General features: G+C 36.2%; 1 protein-coding gene across 1 annotated transcript; it reads left to right on the top strand.

The window, feature by feature from the left end:
• Positions 1-8,302: 8,302 nt before the first annotated feature.
• Positions 8,303-10,465, top strand: LOC100920186 (GTP-binding protein Di-Ras2-like). Its single transcript, XM_031945318.1, has one exon. It carries the CDS (start codon positions 8,420-8,422, stop codon positions 9,086-9,088), a length of 669 nt encoding a protein of 222 aa, XP_031801178.1. The 5' UTR covers positions 8,303-8,419; the 3' UTR covers positions 9,089-10,465.
• The last annotated feature ends 13,780 nt before the right edge of the window (positions 10,466-24,245 follow it).

Genomic DNA, 24,245 nt, shown 5'->3' on the forward strand with positions numbered 1-24,245 from the left:
CAGGCCAAGAAGCTTTAACTGGTTTCTTATTACTCTAGTAAAATATACAAACTCCTTTGTTTAGCATTTAAAGTCTTTCACAATATGGCCTTAGTTTATTTTTCTGGGCTTATTGAACATTAATGCCCTTCAGATATTTTAGGTTTGAATCCATCTGTCCGCTTTATCATTCCTTGACAATGTATAAACTAACCTTTAATGTCTCAAATAGATTCCTCCTTCACTTCTGCTTCTTATAATAACAATAGCTAGAATATATAGATCACTTTGAGATTTGCAAAGTGCTCTACAAACATCTCATTTGATCCTCACAAAACCCTAGGAAGTGGGTTTTACTATTATATTCATTTACAGATGAGGAAACTGAGGCAGGCAGACAAGGGTTAAGTCACTTGCCCAGAATCATACAACTAGTTATTTTCTGAAGCAATATTCAAATTCAAGCCTTCCTGACTCTAGACCTAATGTTCTATTCATGTTGCCTCTACCTTTTCTCAGGTGCTACCTGGGCAGGTTACTTTTACCTTCAGTTTCTGAATCTGTAAAATGAAAATTATAATTCCACCTACCTCCCAGGGTTGTGATGAGGATCAAATGAGATAATATTTGTAAAGTATTTTGAAAACCTAAAAGTAATGTACAAAGGCTAGCTACCACTATTTCTAGGGCATGTAGGATAAAAGCTGAGTTATCTGGAATAAAATCAACCACGATGAGACCATATGAAAACCTGCTTATTACTAGAAAGGGCTTTCTGGGGAAAGATCTATTCTTCCTTGCTTACACAGAATTAGATTAATGTGTCCTATCCTCGTACTGCTCTTGCTCAGGAAATCAAAAAACCCCAAGAAATTCTGTTCTCCCTTCTCTCTCTTCCTGCAAAATCTGGCATCATTAATGGGATTTTAGGTCTAGAAATTTTCTTGGTCTCCAACAATTATTTTTATCATTGTGGGTAAGTTCCATTGTGAAAAGTCTCTTCACTGGTGCAAATCAGCAATTTAATCTATAATTTATAGTCTTGGAAACTTCTAGGTCACCTGAGCAACAATATGGTAAACTGGACATTTTTTCTGACACCTCTCCCCCAGATCTCTCAAACTTTTCCCAAACAGAAATTAAGTGCCAAAGATAAAGCATCTTCAGCTATCTCTATAGTCTAGGAATCTAGAATCCAAAAGAATGTTTAAAAAACAACTCAGGGAATGATTTTTACTGATTCTGAGCTCATTCAGCACTCCTCTCCTTCCTTCCACACTGCTAGCATCTAGGCTATACTAATACATCCATGGACACTTGCTTAAAAATCTACGTCTACATTTCTAGGACTGTGGAGACCCTGGCTCCAGGAAGTTTCCTTGGACAGCCTGCTTGGCCACAGCCCTTCAGGACCAAAAGCCAGAGGCTTCAATCCGGATGGACCAACACTGAAAAGGTCTGAACGGCCAGTGCCAGCCAGAGAACTGAGAAGCAGAGGAAGTAGGACAGGTCACCAGGACAGATTACATTTATATTGGGGAATATGCAATACTGCATCCTGGTGGAGCTGATTCTGACCAGCTGGGGCAAGGACTTAGGCTCCTGAATTATGAAATCAGTCTGAAAGAAGACTGAGATACTTTTGAGATCCAGCCAAGGAAACTATAATCAGAAGGGAGGGAGTCAAGAAGTGAATAAAAAGGAAAACAAGGGGAAAGAGGGAAGAGAAAAATGGAAAGTACCAAGGATTCCATGAAGAATTAAACTCAAAGACCTTGAACAGAATGAGATCAGTCAACAGGAAAAACAGAAGAAAAGATGACCTCCAAAGCTAGTAAGCTAGTGCAGGCATCCACAAATACTGCAAAACAAAAGAAAATGATCCAACCCTTGATGAAACAGAGGATCCTATAGAATTTAATAACATGGAACTACAACACATTGTTCCTGACTGGTTTAAAAGAGAAATAAGAATTATGAGAGCACTGCAAAAATAATGACAACAGCAAAGTTTGAATCTGCAATGTTAAGCTTTACCACAGACACAAAAGAGAAAACAATATATCAGAAACATATAGAAGTATGTGGTCCAGTGGATAGAGCACTAGTCCTTTGAACCTGAGTTCAAATCTGGTCTTAGACACTTGACACTTAACAGCTGTGTGATCCCAGGCAAATCACTTAACCCCAACTGCCTGAAAGAAAGAAAGAAAGAAAAGGGCAACCTAGAAGGAAAGCAAAAAAACAAGAACATTAAAAGAAAATATAGTCACTATGCAAGCAAAACATACTGATCTTGAAGACAGGACACATAAAGACATTTTAAAGATTATAGATTTCCCAGAAGAACATGACAAACAAATAAATTTAATGAAGAATATGGTAGAAAGGAACTGCTCAGAACTTTTGAACATAAAAAAATTAAATTCCAATTGAAAGAAGTCATGGTGTACTTTTAGAAAAAAATTTAAGGTAGCAAAAAAAAAAATCACTAAGTGTCTTAGTGATTAAATTTAATAATTAAATTAAGAAATTAGTTCTAGAAGCCATCAAGAGAAAGATCTTCAACTACAATGGAAAAGCTATTTGAATAATACAAAGCTATTCTGCACCCACTAGAAAAAGGAGGATAGAGTGGAATATGTGTTATAAATGTCAATGGAGCTCAGGATGGGAGTCCAAGGTGACCTATCCTGCAAGCCTGCTTAACCATATGAGGCAAAAGATGAATAATAATAATAATAATAAAGAATTATTTCAATAATAATAAAGAATAATAATAATATTTCAATAATAATAAAGAAGAATTTGAAATATTTTTAGAAAGAAAACCTAAACTAAAGAGATTTTTTGCTTCTTGAATACGTCAAACAACAGAAATATCAGAGGAATAAATAAATGCAGATAACAATGGCAACAGAATGACAGAAAGATTAGTAAGTGACTCCTTCTAAATGTACAAGGAGACAATATAAAGAAGGCACTAATCTACTAGGGGTAACAGGGAAGGGTGGACAAGAAGTATTATGAACAGAATCTGTAACACCAGTCCATCAAGTGAATTTTCTTTTGTGGGATTACATTATAATATTATAACTGCTCTCTTCAGACAATGTTTTCTATCTGCAATAATTGGCATTATTTTGGGAATGAGACACAATGGGAAAAGGAAATTGATGGGATAAGTCCTACAAGGCAGTGGTAGACAGTGCCTAAAGGGCAGAGTCTAAAATGTATACCTTGGAAACTTTCATTATGTGAAGAATATAGAAAAAAGAGACAGATCCTTGAGGCTCTAGAATAAATAGAAAGATGGATAATGAAGAGAATGAAAGAAATCTCTTTTAGAAAGGGATTCAAAAATTAAAAAACAAACAAACAAACAAAAAAAAAACAACTAACAAACAGGACCAGCTGAAGGTGAAGAGAGGGAGAATCTACTTGACTGAGAGAAAAAATGGCGGGTGGGGGGAGATAAATATATAACCAGATAAAGGGGAGGAAAAACTAATAAACAAAACCCTAAAGGAAAAGGAGCAAATGAGGAGAGTATCCTATGATAGAAGAAGAGAGTCAATGTGAATAGGGCCATCCTAAATATTAAAAATTAGAGTAGCTGAAAGAACATAATATTATGTTTGCAACAGAAAGCAGAAGAGAAAGCATAGCTTGGGAAATAAAACAAGTCTAGAGACACATGGAGGTAAATATAAATCTAACTCAACTTTAAATATGAATGAATTAAACAATCCATTAAAATGAAAAAGAGTGACAGATTGGATAAGAATATAAACCCCTATAACCTGTTGCTTATAAGAAACATTTAAAAAAAAATACACAAAATAAAACTGAGGTGATAGGGAAAAAATTTACTATGTGTTAAGCAAATCCAAAAAAACAGGAGTTGCCTTCCTGCTATCAGACAAAGCAAAAATAAATATCCAAAAAATAAAAAGTGATAAACAAGGAAACTATTATGCTGAAAGGAACCATATCAAGCCAATATCTGTAATAAACTTATGCTATGCTATATATGCTATATAATTTCAAAATGGCTTTTAATGCACATACCCAGAGATCATAGTTTCCCAAACAGCTTGACATTTGAGCTGCAAAAATGTGCAACATTTAAATGGTCAAAGGATATGAACAGACAATTTTCAGATGAAGAAATTAAAACCATTTTTAGTCATATGAAAAAATGCTCTAAATCACTATTGATTAGAGAAATGCAAATTAAGACAACTCTGAGATACTACTACATACCTCTCAGATTGTCTAAGATGACAGGAAAAATAATGATAAATGTTGGAGGGGATGTGGGAAAACTGAGACACTGATAAATTGTTGATGGAGTTGTGGAATGAATCAACCATTCTGGAGAGCAATTTGGAACTATGCCCAAAGGGCCATCAAACTGTGCCTTTTGATCCAGCAGTGTCTTTACTTGGCCTGTATCACAAAGAAGAGAAAAGGGCCCACATGTGCCAAAATGTTTGTGGCAGCCCTTTTTGTAGAGGCAAGAAACTAGAAACTGAGTGGATGCGCATCAATTGGGGAATGGCTGAATAAGTGATGATATATGAATGTAATGTTTATAAGAAATGACCAGCAGGATGATTTCAGAGAGGCCTGGAGAGATTTACATGAATTGATGCTAAAAGTGAATAGAACCAAGAGAACATTTATACACAGCAACAACAAGATCAGTTCTGATGGAGTTGGCTCTTTTCAGCAATGAGGTGATTCAGACAAATTCCCAATAGATTTGTGATGGAGAGAGCCATCTGCATTTAGAAGAGGATTATAGGGACTGAATGTGGATCAAAACATAGTTTTTTCACCCTTTTTGTTGTTTGCTTGCTTTTTGTCTTTTTCCTAATTTTTTTTTTTTCCGTTTTGATCTAATTTTTTCTTATGCGTCAAGGTAAATGTGGAAATATGTGTAGAAGAATTGCACATGTATAATATATATTGGATTACTTGCTGTCTAGAAGAGGGAGTAGGGGGAAGGAAGGAAGAAAAATTTGGAACACAAGATTTTGCAAGGATGAATGTTGTAAATTAAAAGCTACTATTTAATTTTAAAAATGTATAATTTTTTAAATCATTTTATCACATAGCTAATAAGGTAAAATTACAGGATAAAAGAAGGGAATGAGAGAACTACTCTGGTGTAGTGTATAGTAGACAAATGAAGTTATGTGCATGCATCTGATTAAACTCTAGGAATTGGTTTATAGTCTAAAGTCGAACTCTTGTAGCAGTTTGAAAATAATATGATGGCAGGTTAAGAAACAAGATATTTATAGGTTATATTACTTGCCATTTAGGGGAGAGGGTGGAGGGAAAGAGAGGAAAATTTGAAACACAAGTTTTTACAAGGGTCAATGTTGAAAAATTATCCATGTTTTGAAAATAAAAATTATAAAATTATAAAAATTATCTATGTTTTGAAAATAAAAAGTTTTAATTTAAAAAAGAAGAAAAAAAAGAAACAATGTTTAGTTAGAAGCAGAGTTTGATATAATCACTGCACAAATACCAGTCATACATGTGATAAAGATAATTTCAAATAGCTGCAGGAAAAAAGAAACCCTATAGTGCTTCAAAAATGAACATATTTTTGTTATAAAGGAAAATTTTATTTGCAACATTTTGACAATTATTTATTGCTTTAGGAACCATAAAAGAATTTTTAGGATAAACCTCTTGAAGTATTATCACGAACCCCCAAAGGGTTCATAAGCCACTAAATGGTAACCTCTGTTTGATGGCATCATTGAATGCAGCAATGATACTCAATTGCCAAATGTATTGTTGACAATTCTACTCCAGAGTAACCAAAAAATTGAAAACTAAAGATAATCTCTATAAAGAGACAATAAAATTAGAATTACAACTAAGAGTAGAGTGGGTTGGCAAGGTGACTGGTGCTTTGATCTAGGAATCCTGGCTCAAATAAGGCACAGACTCAGCTGGGATTCAGCATGAGGATGAGTAGGATGGCCTGGATAAAGGCCTTTCACAAGGGGATTCAGACATCTTCAAGCAGCAGTCATAGGATCATAAATTTAGAGCCAGAAGAGATCATTGGATAAAAGAATTATAGCTGGGAAAGACTTCAGAGACTCTCTAGTGCAGACTTCACATTTAATAGATGAAGAACTGAGGTCTAGAGATATTAAGTGATTTGTTCAACTTCACTTAGGGAGACAACTGCCTTTTCCCACTGTTCCTTATTCTCTGTCACTAATTGCCAGAGTTTAGAGCAAAACTATCAATTAAAAGCAACTTTGATTTGGTAAGGAAACCTTAGTAACTCCCTTGCTGACTAAACAAATGCAAGCTGTGATGGATGAACTTTGAACCCCACCCCAGAAGGGAATGTTTACACTTAAGATAGACAGTTACAGAGAAATGACCAGACAAAGGATGAGGAAAGCAAAATAACTATCATGAGAACCTGACAAATGAAATAAAACCTCTTTACCTTCTGGGTATTTGATATTATAAAATACTTGCTAGAGGGATTGCTCAGTATTTACTATTCACTGGCGGGTGGTTCAGAGAACATAAGCTGACTATACATAAAGGTAATTATTATTTTAGTCAAACTGGTCTTCCAGCTAGTCGAATGAAATCCAGGATGGCAATGAGAACCATCACAAAGTAGAGAGAACTGGTATCACATGAGTGGGACCCTGCCTTTGATGAATGACTAAGAACCCTTGACAGGATAATCAGAATAAAACTTCTCTCCTCTGGAGTTGTAGACAAAATGAAGACAGACCAGTGAGTATTATTGTTACTATTTTTTTGCTGAGGCAATTGGGGTTAAGTGACTTGCCCAGGGTTACACAGCTAGGAAGTGTTAAGTGTCTGAAGTCATATTTGAACTCAGGTCCTCTGACTTCAGGGGTGGTGCTCTATCCACTGTGCCACCTACTTGCCCCGAGACCAGTGAGTATTAAATACGCTTTAGAGAAGGGACCTTGTTTGGCTTTTGTATTTTTTGCATATAGTAAGTGCTTAATAAATGCTTTTTTCACCCATTCCAAAAAAAAGATAATAATAATAATATGAGGAGGTTGGATTAGACAGTCTCCAAAGTTTCTTTCATTTTTAGATCCATGGTGGACCAACAGATGTAACAGATGGTTATTTGTGAAGGAGAAGCATGAAGTCATGAAGAGGCCATATTTTAAAGTGATAGCTACAAATTTGAGATAGGGTGATTTTTAAGGGTGCATTATAAATAAATTGGAAAGGAATAACTTTCTGGGGGGACAGGAAGGACATATTCGAAAATGAAGATGATGTTAAAAAAAAGATAAAAAAATTAACTGGAAACAAGGGCAATTAAGCAAATATTGTTTGAAACTATAAACTCTGGGCCTGGATGCTTTATACATTCTGGGAGATTGACTTTCCAGATAATAAAACTTTCCTAATAACATTTGAGTTTAAGTTTATAACTGTGGAGAAGGAAAAGGAAGCCAAAACTTAAGTTAGATTTATAACCGGTAGTTTTGCAAGTCATAAGGAATAAACTTATTTGGGTGTATTTTTCTAGCTAGGTTGTTCCCAGGACTAAATGAGACATCTGTGCAGGTGCTCTATAAATCTTGTTACTGTTTTTCTTGTATCTCCATTAATGCCAAGCGCAGCTCAGAACACAGATTTTATTGTTCACTTGAGCTGCTATAAACACACACACACACACATCTCCGTGAACAAGCAATAACATTAAGTTCTGTTGTCCCTAGAAGTTTACAGGGGAGGAAATTTGCGGACCTTTCCTACATCTGATATAGCAGGGGTAGTCTTTGAATTTCGTGATTTAATTAGTAGGACTACGATAGAAAATCTACCTCTCCGAATTTCTAAATATTGGCTTCTTTATTTGTTTAAAAAAAGAAAACAAGAAAGAAAAAAAAAGATATATCGTCTTCGCTGCTCCCTGACTTAACCAGATTGTCGGTCCCCAAACTGGAGAACTCGACCATAACCGAGTCTCTCCGTCTTCAACCCAGTCTGACAAGTGAATTAAGGCTTCGGAACCCTGTGGGTGGAGCTTTTTAGCATTTTAGGATCAGTGAAACTCCAAACCATAGGTGACCATGTGAGAATAAAGGAAAGAAAGGGAGGAGGTAAGTGGGAGGGGTGAGGAGGAAATAAGTGGGAGAGGCGAATCTTTTAAAGGTATGCATTTTTTTTTTAACCAATAGCAGTTTTCGGTCTGGGTTTTCCCCTCCCCGCCTTCATTGGCTAACACATATTATAAAAGCAGGATAGCAAGGGTCAGACACTTTAGTGAGGGAAAGTCGGTCAAAAGAGCGGTTTAATTTTGTGAGATTCCCTGGCTTTGAGATAGATTCTGGTGTCGCAACTATTCGTGCAGGTCTGTCCTTCATAGGAGCCCTCATCCTCCGATACTATGGCCCTGAACCCAAGCAAACCCAAGTCCAGCGTGCGCCTGGTTTTCTTTGGCGCGGCTGGCGTGGGCAAGACTGCGCTGATCCAGCGCTTCCTGGCTGACACGTTTGAGTCTCAGCACAAGCGCACGGTGGAGGAGCTGCACTGTCTGGAGTATGAACTGGACGCGCAGCAGGTGCGCGTGGAGATCATGGACACGAGCGGCAGCTACTCGTTCCCGGCTATGAGGCAGCTGGGCATCCGCCGTGGGGACGCCTTTGCCCTAGTCTACTCGCTTCAGGAACCCGAGTCCTTCCAGGAGGTGCGGCGGCTGCGCGCCGAGATCCTGGAGACCAAGGGGGAAGCGCCCAGCCCTCCGCCCATCGTGGTGGTGGGCAACAAAAGCGACCTGGCGCCCAGCGGGAGCTTCCCCGACGCTGTGATCGCCGCCGTGGAGCTCGAGTGGGGCGGCATCTACCTCGAGGCGTCCGCCAAGCGAGGGGAGAACGTGCTGAGCCTCTTCCAGGAGCTCCTGCAGCTCGCGCAGCTGCCCTGCCACCTCAGCCGCCTCAGCCCAGCGCTTCGCCGTCGCCGCCAGACTTTCCCAGTGGGAGCTCCCGACGCGGCGGCGGAGACGGTCTCCAAGTCCCGAGCCGTGATGCGCAAACGCCACAGCTGCGCCGTGTCTTAGCGCTCGCGGCTCCCCTTTCTCGGAGCGCCCCAAACCCAGCGAGAGAAAGCGCAAGCCCGGCTTAGCGCCCTTCCCTTTCTCAGTTCTCTCCGGCACTTGGGTTCATCCTCTCGAACCAGACCTGGCTGAAGCTGCTCGGTTAGGGGCGCAGTCGAGCTGTTGGCTGGGCCCCGTGAGACCCGGACTCAGACTGGCTGGCCCCTGAGTGGTGAGGTCGGTGTGGGGTTGTGTCCCCCGTGCCGGCGTTCCTGTTCTTGGATGGGCGGGGTGGAAAACGAGGTGCCAAATATGAATAACCCGAAAGTCCTGTAGCTGCAGACTGGCAGATTGTGGGCTGCTGGACTGTTGTGGGGACGCTGGTCCCACAGAAGACTGGGACTCTACTTTGGGGTAGAATAGCTGTAAAAACCAAAAACAAAAACCCGGCGTCTTCCATGCACTTAAATCGGGGGGCACTTTGAAGAAGATGGGGCTCGAAGATTCCTTCCAGCTCCAATCCCATCACTCTATGTATAGGAGAAGCTCTTTCCTTGACTATACAGTGGAAAGTGCCTAACGTGACAGATCTCAGAAAAAATAGCATCCATGGTAAGCTGTCAAGGTTACATTTAATCGCTCCGTTTGCAACGCCCGGAACTTTAATCATTTGTGCGGGAGCAGGCATGTTATCTTCAAGGGACACCATTAACAGTTGTTTTCTTCTATCTACGACATACCCTGGCAGCTGCTACGTTCCTAAGCATCCTCATTGTTTTAGCTTGTAGGTTGTAAACCCTTCAGGGGCAAGGACTGACTGTTGCATGCATGCATTCTATATTTGGTATACAAATTTGGTTCCTCTAAATCAGGACTGTGTGAGGTTGGGTGTAAATATTTGTAAATAAATTTCTATTAATTACAGTAAAGGGGTTCCCTCCTCCTTCCGTTAAAGTTTGATTATAGAGCTAAAGTTTACTAGATGCTTCCTGCACATTTACTTTCTTCAGATCCTCACAATAACATTGAGGTAAGTGCTATCACTCCCATGTTACAGCTGAGGAAATAGGCTTATTCCCAGAGTCATACAGCTTGTTAGTTTCTGTGCATGACTCTAAGGACAATGCTTTCTTTCGAAGACAAATCATTGGCATTCCTTAACTAGATCCCTTTTTCATTTGCTCCTCAGAGCCACCCCTTAAGGCAAGCAGTATAAGAGCCTTTATCTATATCACAGAAAAGGAAACGGACTCAAATGTAAATTACTTGTAACAGTAATAAGTATTAGAACCAAGACTTCTGATTCAAATCTTCAATAGCTCATCAGTTTTGCCTAGTTCAGTCCAGTGTTTTTTTCTTTTCTTTTCTTTTCTTTTTTCAGTCAAGTCTGGCTCCATTTGGGATTTTCTTGGCAAAGATTCTGGAGTAATCTGCCATTTCCTTCTCCAAATTTTGTCTAAGATTAAATTAAACACTGTACAAATATATGAAATAAAAGTTCATCATTAAAAGTTTTTTGAGGAAGGAAGAGAATAGGGTAAATAAAGTGGAACACAAGTTTATAGTCCTTTAAGAAAAAGGAAGAAATTCTTTCCTAATAAGGCACAGTGGTATGGTAGAGTAAATTAGGAAGAGGTAGGTTCAAATCCTGCTTCTGATGCATATTAGCTGTTCCACCAGGTGTTTAGCTTTTCTGAACTGCTCTCATCTGGGAAAAATAGCACCTACTTCACAGAGTTGTTGTGAGATGCAAATGAGATGATATGTATAAAGTCCATTGTAAAACTTTAGCTATATGACCATTACAAGTTTTTCACTAAAGGAACATAGGAACTTTCTAGAGCTCCGCAAAAGGACATGTACAAACAGGCCACTGTTATCACTGTTCGTGTCTTTCTCCTTTACTTTCAAAGACTGAAGAAGTCTGGAGATTAAAATTGTTTAAAGAATGTTTTTTCAAGCTTAGGAAGAAGAGAACAGTTTTTGTTGTTATATTACTAGCTAATAAGTATAAGCAATTTCCCCAAATAAATTCATGAACTTTATAGGAAATCACCAGGGTCTTTGTTTTGGCCATACATTCATATCTAATTACTAAAGCCCATTTGTTCCTATTTACAAAGGGAAGGGAAGGCCCCACCCATCCATATTTCCTCTTCTTATTTCCCAGTCTGGTCTCTTGTTTGTAGATCTGAAACATAGTTATTTCAGGGTTAATCATTCTTAAAGTAGACACTACATAAGGTTATCAGAATTATTATCATAAAAGATATACAATAGTTATCACAAGTTACTATTACTTTTTCAACATTTGTCAAACCAAGTGCAATAGCACATTGTAAATATACAATGATGTATGCTGTATGTATCTATGTTCTTGTAAGCATCAAAGCCCATTTCAGCTTTCAGAAATTTCCACTTTTTAGGTCAGACACAAATATCCATGGACTAAATACATTATAGAACATTTGAATATGTTCTCAAAAGACAATTCTGTTCTTTTAACCACCTTTGGATTCTTCTGAGGCTTCCCTTCTAAAATTAATAATAAGTGGGGGGAAATGTTTCATAAAGGTTAAAATACTGTTTCTATCTAACACTGGTTTCTATCTAAATGCTTCTGGTGGGGGTAGGGTGATAGTGTATCTAATTTTTAACTGTTCTGAAAACAGCTTATCTGTTTCATCCTTCCTCAGTCCTAACTCTGTGTTTTACCACTGATTATTCAGTTACCACTCTTTTTTTAAATAAAAATTTTAATTAATATCTTTTGGTTTTTTTATGTCACCAGCATTTCTCCCAGGATCCTTTCTTCCTCTTTCCTCTAAATCATCCCTGATAAACAAGTGGTATTTTTAAAGAAGAAAAGAAAGAAAGAGTGGGAAAATAAGCAAAACTAATTAATATGTCAGAAAAGTCTGAAAATATCTGCAGTATACCACACTCATGAATCTCTTACCTCTGCAAAGGAATTGGGTGATTGTCTAAAAATGCTATTGTTAATCTTATCTTAATCTTAATCCTATTACCTTTATTTCTATATCTATTCCTCCCTACTCCATGATAGAAAATTTTTAATATCAAATTAATATTAACTCTTAACCATTCTAGCAATGTTCAGATTCCAGATGTCCTTGCATTTCTACCTTGTGTCACGGCTGGAACTCTGGAGAAGTATACTTTAAACAAAATATTAACTCAGTGGAATTGAGATGATGGTTTTCTAGTTCACATATATACTTAGTACTTAGTATGGTGATGTAATGGTTCTCTAGTTCATACATATGCTGTAATGATACTAAAGTATATAAGGTCAAAGATGGAATGAATCATTTCCAGTCCTTCTCAGTCCTCATATACCTTAGGAGTTAGACAGGAGCTTCACAGAGGTATTCTGAGGGCTCTTAGCATTAATACAGCTTAAGTCCCACCCTATAACTTTTCTTCATAAGTTTTAATCAGACAGTAGCTCCTGATGTCCTTACCCTTTCCATAGGGATTCATGGCATAAAAGGCAAAACAACCAGAAGGAAGCAGTTTTCCTTGCTCAGGTTGTCAAGGATGGCTGGCATCTCATGATCTGGACTTGCTATTTCATACTATCTCCTTTTCCCTCTCCTCCTTAGACCATAAGGACCTCTTTTTTATGGGTTTCTGGTTTGGGAAATCCATTATGCTCTATACTCATGGGAGTGTCAAGTTTGCTACCTTATTATCGCAATCAAAGTTGCTTTATTCTTCCACTTACATCTTTGATTTATTTTAGGGTTTGACATTTAATGGTGACAGGAGTGGGATTCATTGAATATTAAGTTTTTCATAGTCCAAAGAGTTAGTTTCTGGACAGCCTGGTACCAACATGAACCCTTTTTACCCAGTTCCCAAAACTCTTCCTCATTGGACCAGTAAATACCTAATCACGATTGTCTTTTTCAGTTGAATTGCCTCTTTAATTGAGAATTGGTTAAAAAAATACTCATGGGTAATTAATTTGGAGCCCACTTTATTTGACTCCCCAAAATGGACTTCTTTGTTATTTTCCTCTTTTGGAATTTAGTCTGCTTTAATTAATATTATAATTAAAATAAAACTCTTAACTTGGAATTGGTCTAAGCCTTCAAATTTTTTATAAACACCTGCAACCCCAGTCTAGAATCCCAATATTTTGGGGACCTACTGAACTCCAGTATTTTTGGTGGCAGAGGTGGGATCTAAGTCTAGAGACTTTGTCCTCCTCATCCTCAAGGTAAGCAAGCCCCCTCTGTACTATAGCTGGGACATCCCAAGCTTTTAGGAAAGCTTGTTGGGTCATCAGTGACCTCTACGCTTTTGGTTGCATATTTCTCCTTTCAGTAACACTTGACATTTCTCACTCCCAGGACCACTGGAAGTGACATGTTATGGGAACAGAATCACCCATGTCTTGTAACAGAGATGGGACAGTCCATTTACATTCCTCAGGACTGACTCCTGAATAACAGGAACAAATTTGTTCTACATGATCTCAAAAAGAGAGACTCATTTTCTTTTGTACATCATGGAGAATCAATTAAGTATTTTAATTGCTCACTTTGTATTTATCCTGATATTCTGTCTCTGTGTTTGTAGAATGCCTGTGTCATTCATGTTTGTGCTCTGAACTAGATTCTGTTACCTTAAGAGATTGAAACTATAGCCAGATGGGCCCAACTGCTCAGGTCCCTGCATAGCACCAGGCAGCAACCTTCTCACCTCCAGAGTGAAATTCAAGCCACCCTGAACACATGTATCTGACGTACACAGAAGAAAACGGGGCAGTCCATTTTGGAAAAGGCACAAAGAAAGGAAAATAAAATTATTTGATATTTATTAGGAGGAAAGAGAACTGGAAATTTTCTTGTGTAGGGAAAAGAGAACATTTCTGTAGTTTCCTGGAAAAGTATTATTTAGGGGGAAAATTAAGGAAAGAATCTAAACGTACAATTGCTGTGCTGGTGATGAATTTTCTCCTGGCTTTTGTTTTTTTCCTTTGTCAGTGTGTGGGCGTGTCTGTGTGTGTGCACACTTACACTCATGTAGGGATGAGTAGTTCAGGACCTCAGAGTTGAGACGTAGCTGCAGAGCAGAGCACAGCTAGGAGGCCAGGAATCACTGGAGCTGGCAGGGGGTGGGGTGCACAATGCTCCTCTCTGGAAATCATTGGATCCCCCCAGCACTTGCAGCATTACCACTGACATGAGTTTTTATTTTTGGAAGGTCTCCAAAAGGGTAAAAGCCCCTACCCCAGTGGCAGTATAAAACCTTCCGTATTGCTCTCCAGCCCTTCCCTCTCTCTGCTCTTCTTTTTCCCTTCCCCCTGTTAACCTTACCCCAGTTTCTGTGTTTGAGCTGTGCATTCAGCTGCAGCATTCCAGTGTTTGAAATGTCACTGGCTCTTGCATGCTAGACAAGGTAACCAGGTTTGCTATCTCACTCCTGGCAGTGCCCTAAGTCCTGGCCATAGTTCCATTTCTGCATGAGGATCGGTTTTCAGAATATTTCTGAGTTTGGGGGTGGGATTCCCTACCCCATCAAACTCATTGTAGAGTTTTGAGAAGGGGCAGAGACCTCATCAGCAACTAGTCTGTGTAGTAAGTTTTCTTTTGTGTTTTCATCTGTCTGTGCTGAAATCAGCTTCGCCTTTAATTAAAATAAATAAATAAACAAACAAACAAACAAATAAGATCCAGCTAGCAAGAACAACTTCTAAGAATTGTAGTTAGAATTCCTATCTTATTCCTAATTCCTATTTTAGTCTTTCTACGGCAGATTAGGTTATAAGAAAAAAGGAAAAGTCTGTAAGATGTTTTCTCTGTGAGTTTAATACTTGCCAAGTTTGGTCTATAGAAAGAAAGTTAGATAATTAAATTTGTAGAACCACTAAAAACATCTTAGTGCTTCTGGAGGTGATGAATCATAGAGTTTGGCAATTAGTCATTTTAAGATTGCAGAAAAGAACTCCTAAGACTTTGGGGCTAATTTCAAGAATTTACCACCTTCTGAAATATCTTAGTAAGTTTTGAGATACTGGTTTGTAGATTTTATTTTAAGGAAAAATAGGATTAATAAGTTTAAGAAGGTTCCAAAGCAATTGACAGGATTAATGGTTTTGGTGTTTTAGGGCAGACATGGAAAGAAAGTCTCTTTCTCGCCATACCTTTCTTCTTCCCTGACTGGAACAGGGATGATAGATAGGAGAGAGAGACAGTATACTCATTGCAGTAAAGATCATTTGAGATATGATGGTTAAAGCAAATAGAAGAAGGTGGGAGAAGTGTTGGATCAAAATAAGATAGAAATAAGACATGTGCAGTTTTAAAGAGGCTTTAATCAAAGTTCACCAATATATATATATATAGAAAGGGAAGTGAGAAAGTTTAAGCATGAGAAACAGGAACATGATTGAAAGGTATTTGAGAAGTTTGGAAACTTTGGGAAAACAGAAAAGAAGTTTGCTGTCACTTAAAAAACTCTTGTAGTAAACCAACCTGTATTTGCAGGATTCAGGAGAATGTCTTGAGAACTGTATTTTGAAAACTTTAAGGTGAGGGACTGAATATTGACATTAAAAACCCTGCTCTTAACCCTTTCCTGGCTCACAAAAATAGAAAAAGTATGTGTGAATTGGGAAATAACCAAACAAAAAATTGAGTTTGATTGGAATTAGGGAATCTCACAAACTAAAGTACTGGTTAATTTTAATCTAACTTTAAAATTTGATGTGTGTGTTAAAATTAGAAATTTGATTATAATTTATATGAGACTCCTATCCATGCGACACATTATGTTTTATCTGAATTTTAAGAATTGTCTTGTTTTCTCCCTAAAACAAAAGGAAAACTTATTTAAGGGAACGAGAGGGAAAGTCCAAGTCTTCTAGAGAACTCCCAGAATTGCAACAGCTTGGGAAATTGGGTTCACTATTGAGTAAAGAAACTCAGGAAATACTGAGTTGATAAGTAATGGTATTTTTTGTGATGTTATAAAACCCAGATTTGGCTTGTCATCCAGTAACCTGAATGTTATTAGAGAATGAACTGAACAACTAAAAGAATGTGAAAAGTTTAAAACCAAATACATTATTTTAACAGCCTTGTTAACTCTAATTAACCATTTACTATTCAGGAAATTGAATGTTTTCAGCTTTGTTTCCAATTTAAGGGGAAGTTACAGCTGAAACAATTTGGTTATCACTTGTGAAAGTTGTAAGATTGTTAATTAAGTAATTTGGAATAATTACTAATGTTAATATCAAAAACTTGTAATTACTGTATGTGGAAAGGAAGGGATGAGATGAAAATTTTATCTGAATTGGCTCTGCTTGGGGTATAAGGGTTGGCAGCTTCCTTCCCTCTTCACAGAGTTGGGGGAGGTGGCAAAGGGCACAGCCCACAAAAGCCCTAAGGATAGATGGGGTGGTCAGGCAGGAACAGCAAATTCAGCCCCTTCTTTGGGCTGTGAATTAACTTGTGAACTTGTCAGATTTCTTGAAACTTTTGGAGTTAACAAGGTCATCAGCCCTAGGAAATAAAATAGTTTGAGTAATTGGGTTCTTAAACAATGAAGTTGGCTTGCTGAAGATGTACAAGTTTAAGTATAATTAGGAATAATGATTGCTCTTTATACCAGGATGAATTTAAACTCAAGAAGAAGAAGCAGAGGAAAAAAACAAATGAAAGATGTTAAATGAAATCTCTTATGTATGTGAGTCTTGGTACATTAATAGTTATTTTTATTTTCATGGTGTATTGAGATGTGATCCTGAACTGTTACTGGTGATGGTCTGTTTCTGGGCAAGAGCCCCAGGCTTTGCTTAAGGTGGAATCCTTCTGTCTCAGTTTCCCAATTGTGTTCCTTTGAACAGGAATGTTTTTTACCTGATTATTCCTGGGTCTGACTGTGAAATGCAATTGTCAAATGTAACTTTTACCTGAAATCAAACAGAACTAAAGATGTTTTATCCTACCATATAGGTGCCTTTAGGCTTAAGCCCGAAGGACCAATTTGATGCTATTATAATTAGGTCCCTGCTTTTTCCTCTTACAGCAAATATCTGTAATTAGAGCAAGTGGTCAATAGCAGATATGAGCACAATATAAGTATGTAAAATTTTGCTATTTTCAAATTGAAAATATTCAGTTGAAAAAATTCAAATTGAAAATGTGAAAATAATCCTAAACAACGAAGTAAATGAGTATTTGGTCTAATCATCTTCTTGTTACTATATTATTTAACTTTCTAATGATCTCTATCTTTTTTGGGCTCCAAGCCATGCACCTCCAACTATTTGTTCTACCAGGTACCATCCACTACCCTATCCCAAAACCCAACAGCTCCCAGATGCTGGAACTACCATTAAGTAAGACATCTATTGTCCTTAATCTAGACCTACTAGGCAGGGCCAGGCTTTTGCTCCTTATCAGCCTGAAGCAGTTCCAAAAGATGAGACTTTTGTCCCATTTGGTCCTAACTGTTTGAAGGGGAATGATGTAATAGAAAATCCCAAAGTAGTAGAGATCCCAAAACTTTTCAAGAAACTCCAGGCTAACCGACCTTAAGAATATTGAGGAATCATGTGGTACAACATTGGAGAACATGTGTGAAAGAAAGGGAATTGCATCTGATATTTTTATTCCACTAAGCTATCCTTCAAGGATGTCTGGTTTGTCATCTAAAAGTCTGGTCTGCTATCTCACATCTGGATACAAAAAATGAGCACTTCTTAGTTTTATAAAAGAAGAAATGGTGTTATTGTTAGCTCTCGTTATCAAACCTCACCAATCATGTTGATCCCAAGTCCATGAAGTTATTTTACCTGCAACCCCCATCCAGAATCCCAATATTTTGGAGTCCCACTGAACCCCAACAATTGTACTTATATATTATTTAGGATCACAATTTCTTTCTAATCTAGCAGAACTATTAAAGGAAAAGAAAGTATTTGCAAAGTGTTAATATTCTGAAAGTATTTGCCTATTTTAAAGAGGAAATTTCATCTAAAATCAGCTATCATTTATAAAAAATTGTAAGATTATTGGTTAAGCTATTAGGAGTTACTATAATAAGACCAGTCTAATTGGACATATCTTTGGTATTGCTTCACTTAGAAAACTGAATCCTTTCCTATATTGTGAACACTTTTTGATGACAGAGGTGGTAATTAGGAATTTATGGTAATTGTGAATTTATAATATAAGGCTATTATGAATTATGAAGTTATATCTGTAATGATCTATACTGAAATGACATTTTAACTACCTTAGCCTTAACTAACAATAAAGGTTGAATAAGAGAGAGATTTTGTCAGTTTAAATGTTTTCAGCTATACTACTTCGTAAAAGTCTAATGATTATCTCTTTATATCAAGACAAATTTTAAGCTGTTTTTGAGAAAGACAAATACTAACAGAAAGGAATAGTAAACAAAAATTTTTGTGTGATTTTTTAGAAGGTCTGATAAATTTTATTTATCGCTACAACTTGATGAATTTTATTTGTTTTTATTGCAACAACTTGGGAATATTGACAATAGTGTCCAGCCCTTACTGTGATTAATGAGACTACTTTTTGAGGTGAAACTTTTTTGGACTCTAAAGATATTTTTTGAGTTTCATTCTTAGATTTAATGTGTTCTTGGTCACCTCTAAATGAGTTCTTCAAGAGAAATGTCAGGAGCTCAATGAGAGTTATATCTGAATCTAAGGCCAAGGGATATCTATCCTTGGGAATAAAGTTGGGAAGGTAACCTGGGAAAAGCTAAGATTGGGTTCTTTTAATTAATTTTCTCCATACCAAAAATATGCTCACCTTTTTCCATATTCTTGGTTGCTTATATTCATTCTGAGCCAATAGCATAGGCCTTTAGGACTAGTATTGATTTATATCCCTGTTTTTTCCCTCTCATAGCAAATATCTCTTACAAGAACAAAATAAATTGTGATTTTTTTTTTGATGATTTTCTTCCCATTTTCAATCTGAGACTATAGGCAATACTTGTTCTCACTAATATGTGGTCTTTAATAACTGAATCCACCCAAAACTATGATTATTGGAAGTAGCTGACTTCAGATATAATCATCAAGAAATGTTATTAAGCCAATGATGCCAGGACTCTATGGGATTGACATCCATGAATTGCAGATAGAAAATTCTGCATGGATTTTCTTTCTTCTTAATTCTGTGGTTAGACTTATCTAGTTCTGAGAGGAGGAAGTTGCAAACCCCACTAATATAGTTTTGTTGTCTATATTTTCCTGTAACTGACCTAACTTGTATGCTATAACATTTATGCATATATGTTTAGTATTGATAATTCTTTATTACCCATGGTAATGGGTACCATGGTTTTGGTGTTTTAAAACCACCATGGAAAAGTGGTGGAAAAGATTAAGAGAATGAATTTTGGCATGGACTGAGTTATGATTTTCCTGACTTGGTTTCTCAGCAAAACATTTCCACTTTGACAGACTTTACCTATATGGCTGGGGTTGACATGAAGTTAGGGAAGCAGCTTTCCTCTATTAAAGCCATGTTCCTATCCTTTTATGGCAAATTTCTATAATCATGATGTGATCAATGTAAACACACTATTAAATATTTATCTCAGGCTATTACTGAAGCACATCTGAGGTATGATAATAAGATAAAAGTATAAGATTTAAGTCATTTAGCCTAGAATTTTAGTCCTTTATATATTCTAAATAACTAAGTAAATGAACATTTGGTCTTGTCATCTGCCTGATACTAGTTAAAGATATTTGTCTATAAAATAAAATCTTTTTTTATTAAAGCTTTTTATTTACAAAACATATACATGGATAATTTTTCTTTTTTTCTTTTTTTTTTTTTATACATGACCAAACCGTTATTTTGCTGTACAAAAAGAATCAGACTCTGAAATATTGTACAATTAGCTTGTGAAGGAAATCAAAAATGCAGGTGGGCATAAGTACAGGGATTAGGAATTCAATGTAATGGTTTTTAGTCATCACCCAGAGTTCTTTCTCTGGGCATAGCTGGTTCAGTTCATTACTGCTCCATTGGAAATGATTTGGTTGATCTCATTGCTGAGGATGGCCAGGTCCATCAGAACTGGTCATCATATAGTATTGTTGTTGAAATATATAATAATCTTCTGGTCCTGCTCATTTCACTCAGCATCATTTCGTGTAAGTCTCTCCAGGCCTTTCTGAAATCATCCTGTTGGTCATTTCTTACAGAACAATAATATTCCATAATATTCATATACCACAATTTATTCAGCCATTCTCCAACTGATGGGCATCCACTCAGTTTCCAGTTTCTAGCCACTACAAAGAGGGCTGCCACAAACATTCGTGCACATACAGGTCCCTTTCCCTTCTTTAGTATCTCTTTGGGATATAAACCCAGTAGTAACACTGCTGGATCAAAGGGTATGCACAGTTTGATAACTTTTTGAGCATAGTTCCAAACTACTCTATAGAATGGTTGGATTCGTTCACAACTCCACCAACAATGCATCAATGTCCCAGTTTTCCCGCATCATGGATAATTTTTCAACATTGACCCTTGTAAAACTTTCTGTTCCAAATTTTTCCCTCCTTCCCCCCCCCTTCCCTAGATGTCAGGTAGTCCAATACATGTTAAATATATTAAAATATATGTTAAATCTAATATATGTATACATAAAATGAAGTCTTAAATGTTTCAAAATAACATAAGAATAATTGGATATTTATCTAACAGCTTATGGGATGAAGTTGTTATCCTATTAATTATATAATATAAAAAATATATAAAAAATAAAAATTTATAAAAAGGTTGAGTCAGAAACAACTTCATCTTTGTTTTGAAGGAAAGAATTTTGGTTCAGTCAATTTCCTTAGAGAAAAGTAATTTATGGAATGTCTTGTGTTATCTAAATGGGGAAAGTAAATTTTGTTTGACCTTATTGTTTAATTGGGAATTACTACCAGGTTACTGATTATATTTTGAAGTGCAAACATGTTTCCTTATAAACAACTTATTTGATATGCACTGTTTTGAAATTGATTACCCAATGTATTTATACATCCCATCCCTGAACCTTTTGTTACAATTGAAGTTAATATGGCAACTTTTAAATAAATTTACTTATGATTGATTATTTTCTTATAAAAATGTTTTATTAATTCCTTAGTAGATAATTATAAATTATATATGTCAAATATAAAATTAAGTTTAAAAATTTTCAGCCTGTTTTTTTAATTTCCTAAATATATCAATATTACAATTAGCTAAGTTATTTCACAAGGCCATTATAGATGCTAAACTGTAATTCCTTTCTTTTCTAGAAATTGAATAAGTAACACTAGGAGTTAAGAAACTCATGACTAAAGGGGCTTATTCTACAAGTTAAATCCTTCCTTCAGCCTGGCAGTGTCTGAATATCTTGTTTAGATAAAGATAAGATCAGTTAGGAGTATGGAAAAAATATAAATTATCTTGTCTAGAAGTTTCTAATTAGTTCCTCTTGTGGAACCAACTAGAATCCCTCTTGTGTGCCCACTGACTTAAGTAGATGTCAATTGATCCCAATTGAGATGGTGATCTACTTTTGAGTCTAAGGTTAGGTAATATTCTGGATATATTTTGTATATTTTGTTAAAATCTGAGTAATGCTTGTAGGAGTAATATGAGCTAGACAAGTTACACAATTAGATGGCTTTGGAAGTTGTCAAATATCTATGCTTAAAGAGAAGTCATTAATTATTTGATGCCCAGTGGAGTGCCCAAAGACTTTTTGCTTGGCCCTAGTCTGTTTAATATTTTTATTCAGTGATTTGAATAAAAGTAAAGATGGTGTGCTAATCAAATCTGCAGATGACAAAACTTGTAAGACTACATTTGGAAGACAGGGTCAGGATCTACAATCTCAAAAGTCCAGAACTCTTTTAATAAAGTAACACTTAAAAGAGACAAGTATAAAGAGCAATACTTGGATTTTTAAAAAATCAAAGGCAAGAAAGGGGAAAGAAAAGGGAGAGGCTAAATAGAAGGGAAGGTAGAAATAATAGGAGAAAGGGGTAAAAGAAGGGAGAAAGGGTGTTAGAGGGGAGGATAGATTAAGGGAATGATCAGAAACAAAACAATGGTAAAAAATGTTATGGGCCAGACCTTGAAACAAGGTGCTAAGTCACTGGAATTGATAGAGACAATGCTTATGTACTTAGTTTATACCTTTAAGAGAGTTCACACATTAGAGTTCACACCTTTAGAGAGCATATATAAGGAGAAACTCCCACAAGCCCACTAGAGACTTCAGGAGATTCACAATCAGAGAAGCTCATTCAGAGGGTGCTAGAGGCTGAAGCTGGAAGAGACAAAGGACTAGCAGCAAGAGCTCTCGGAACCAAGGAGAGAGATAGGCCTCTAAGAAAGCTAATCGGACTATTTTGAAGGAGACAATAAAGGATCTGGACTTTAATAGCTGGCTGTATTTGAGGTGATTATTACTCTGAACTGAAACGAAGGCTGCTCCCAGAAGCCCCCCAAGAAACCTGCTCACAGAGAACGATTATACTTTAGAGAAGAGAATATTACAGAAAAAGGACAGGGTGAAAAGAGAGAAAAAAGTATAAAAAGGAGAGAAAATAGAATGGAGGGAAATATACAGCTAGTAATCATAACTGTGAATGTTATGATTATAACATAATATGATTATAACTGGGAGTGTGAATGGGATGAACTCTTTAATAAAATGGAAGCAGATAACAGATTGTATTAAAAACCAGAATCCTACATTATATGTTATTTTTTTACAAGAAATACATTTTAAAGAGAGAGATACACACAGGGTAAAGGTAAAAGGCTAGAGCAGAATAATATATTCTGAAGCAAAAAAAAAAAAAAAGAGTAGGAGGAACAATTCTGATCTCAGACAAAGCAAAAACAAAAATAGATGTATTTAAAAGAGAAAAGGAAGGAAGCTATGTCTTGTTAAGAAGTACCATGGGTAATAAAGAATTATCAATACTAAACATATATGCATCAAATGTTATAGCATACAAGTTAGGTCAGTTACAGGAAAATATAGACAACAAAACTATATTAGTGGGGTATTACAACTTCCTCCTCTCAGAACTAGATAAGTCTAACCTCAGAATTAAGAAGAAAGAAGTTCTAAGGTTAATAGAACCTTAGAAAACTTAGATATGATATACCTCTGAAGAAAACTGAATAGGGATAGAAAGGCACATGCCTTTTCTGCAATACATGACCCCTAGACAAAAACTGACATATATTGGGGCATAAAAAAAAACTTGCAATCAAATGCAAAAAGGCAGAAATAGTTAATGTATCATTTTCACATCATGATGAAATAAGAATTAAATGCAATGAAGAGCCAAGAAAAGATAGACTAAAACTGATTGGAAATCAAAAAATCTAATCATAAAGAATGAGTGAGCCAAATAACAAATCATTAAAAACAATCAATAATTTCATCCAAGAGAACGACAGTAATGAAACAATACCAAAATTTATGTAATGTGGCCAAAGCAATTCTTAGAGGAAATTTTATATCTCTAAATGCTTACATGGATAAAATAGAGAAAGAGAAGATCAATGAATTAGGCATGCAACTAAAAAAAGCTTAAAAAAAAGAACAAATAAAAAAATTAAAAATCAAATCAGAAATTCTGAAAATTGAAAGATGAATACAATTGAAAGTAAGAAAACTATTGAACAAATAAATAAAACTAAGTTAATTTCATAAAAAAACTAACATAGTATATAAATCTTTTGTAAATTTGATTAAAGAAAAAAAAAGAAAACCAAATGAGTATTATCAAAAATGAAGAAGGAATTAAATAATTGGGAACAATTTTGCTCAACTGTATGTGAACAAACCTGACAATTTAATGAATCAGATAAATATGAATATTTACAAAAATATAAATTGCCCAGATTAACAAAAGAGGAAATAAAATATTTAACCCTGTTTTAGAAAAATAAATTAAATAAGTCATCAATGAATTCCTTAGGAAAAAATCTCCAGGGCCAGATGGATTTACAAGTGAATTTTACCAAACATTCAAAGAATAATTAATCGTAATACTATATAAACATTTGGGAAAATAGGCAAAGAAGGAATCCTGCCAAATATCTTTTATGACACAAATATGGTGCTGATACCTAAGCCA

The sequence above is a fragment of the Sarcophilus harrisii genome, chromosome 1 (assembly GCF_902635505.1).
Source record: "Sarcophilus harrisii chromosome 1, mSarHar1.11, whole genome shotgun sequence".
NCBI lineage: Eukaryota > Metazoa > Chordata > Mammalia > Dasyuromorphia > Dasyuridae > Sarcophilus > Sarcophilus harrisii.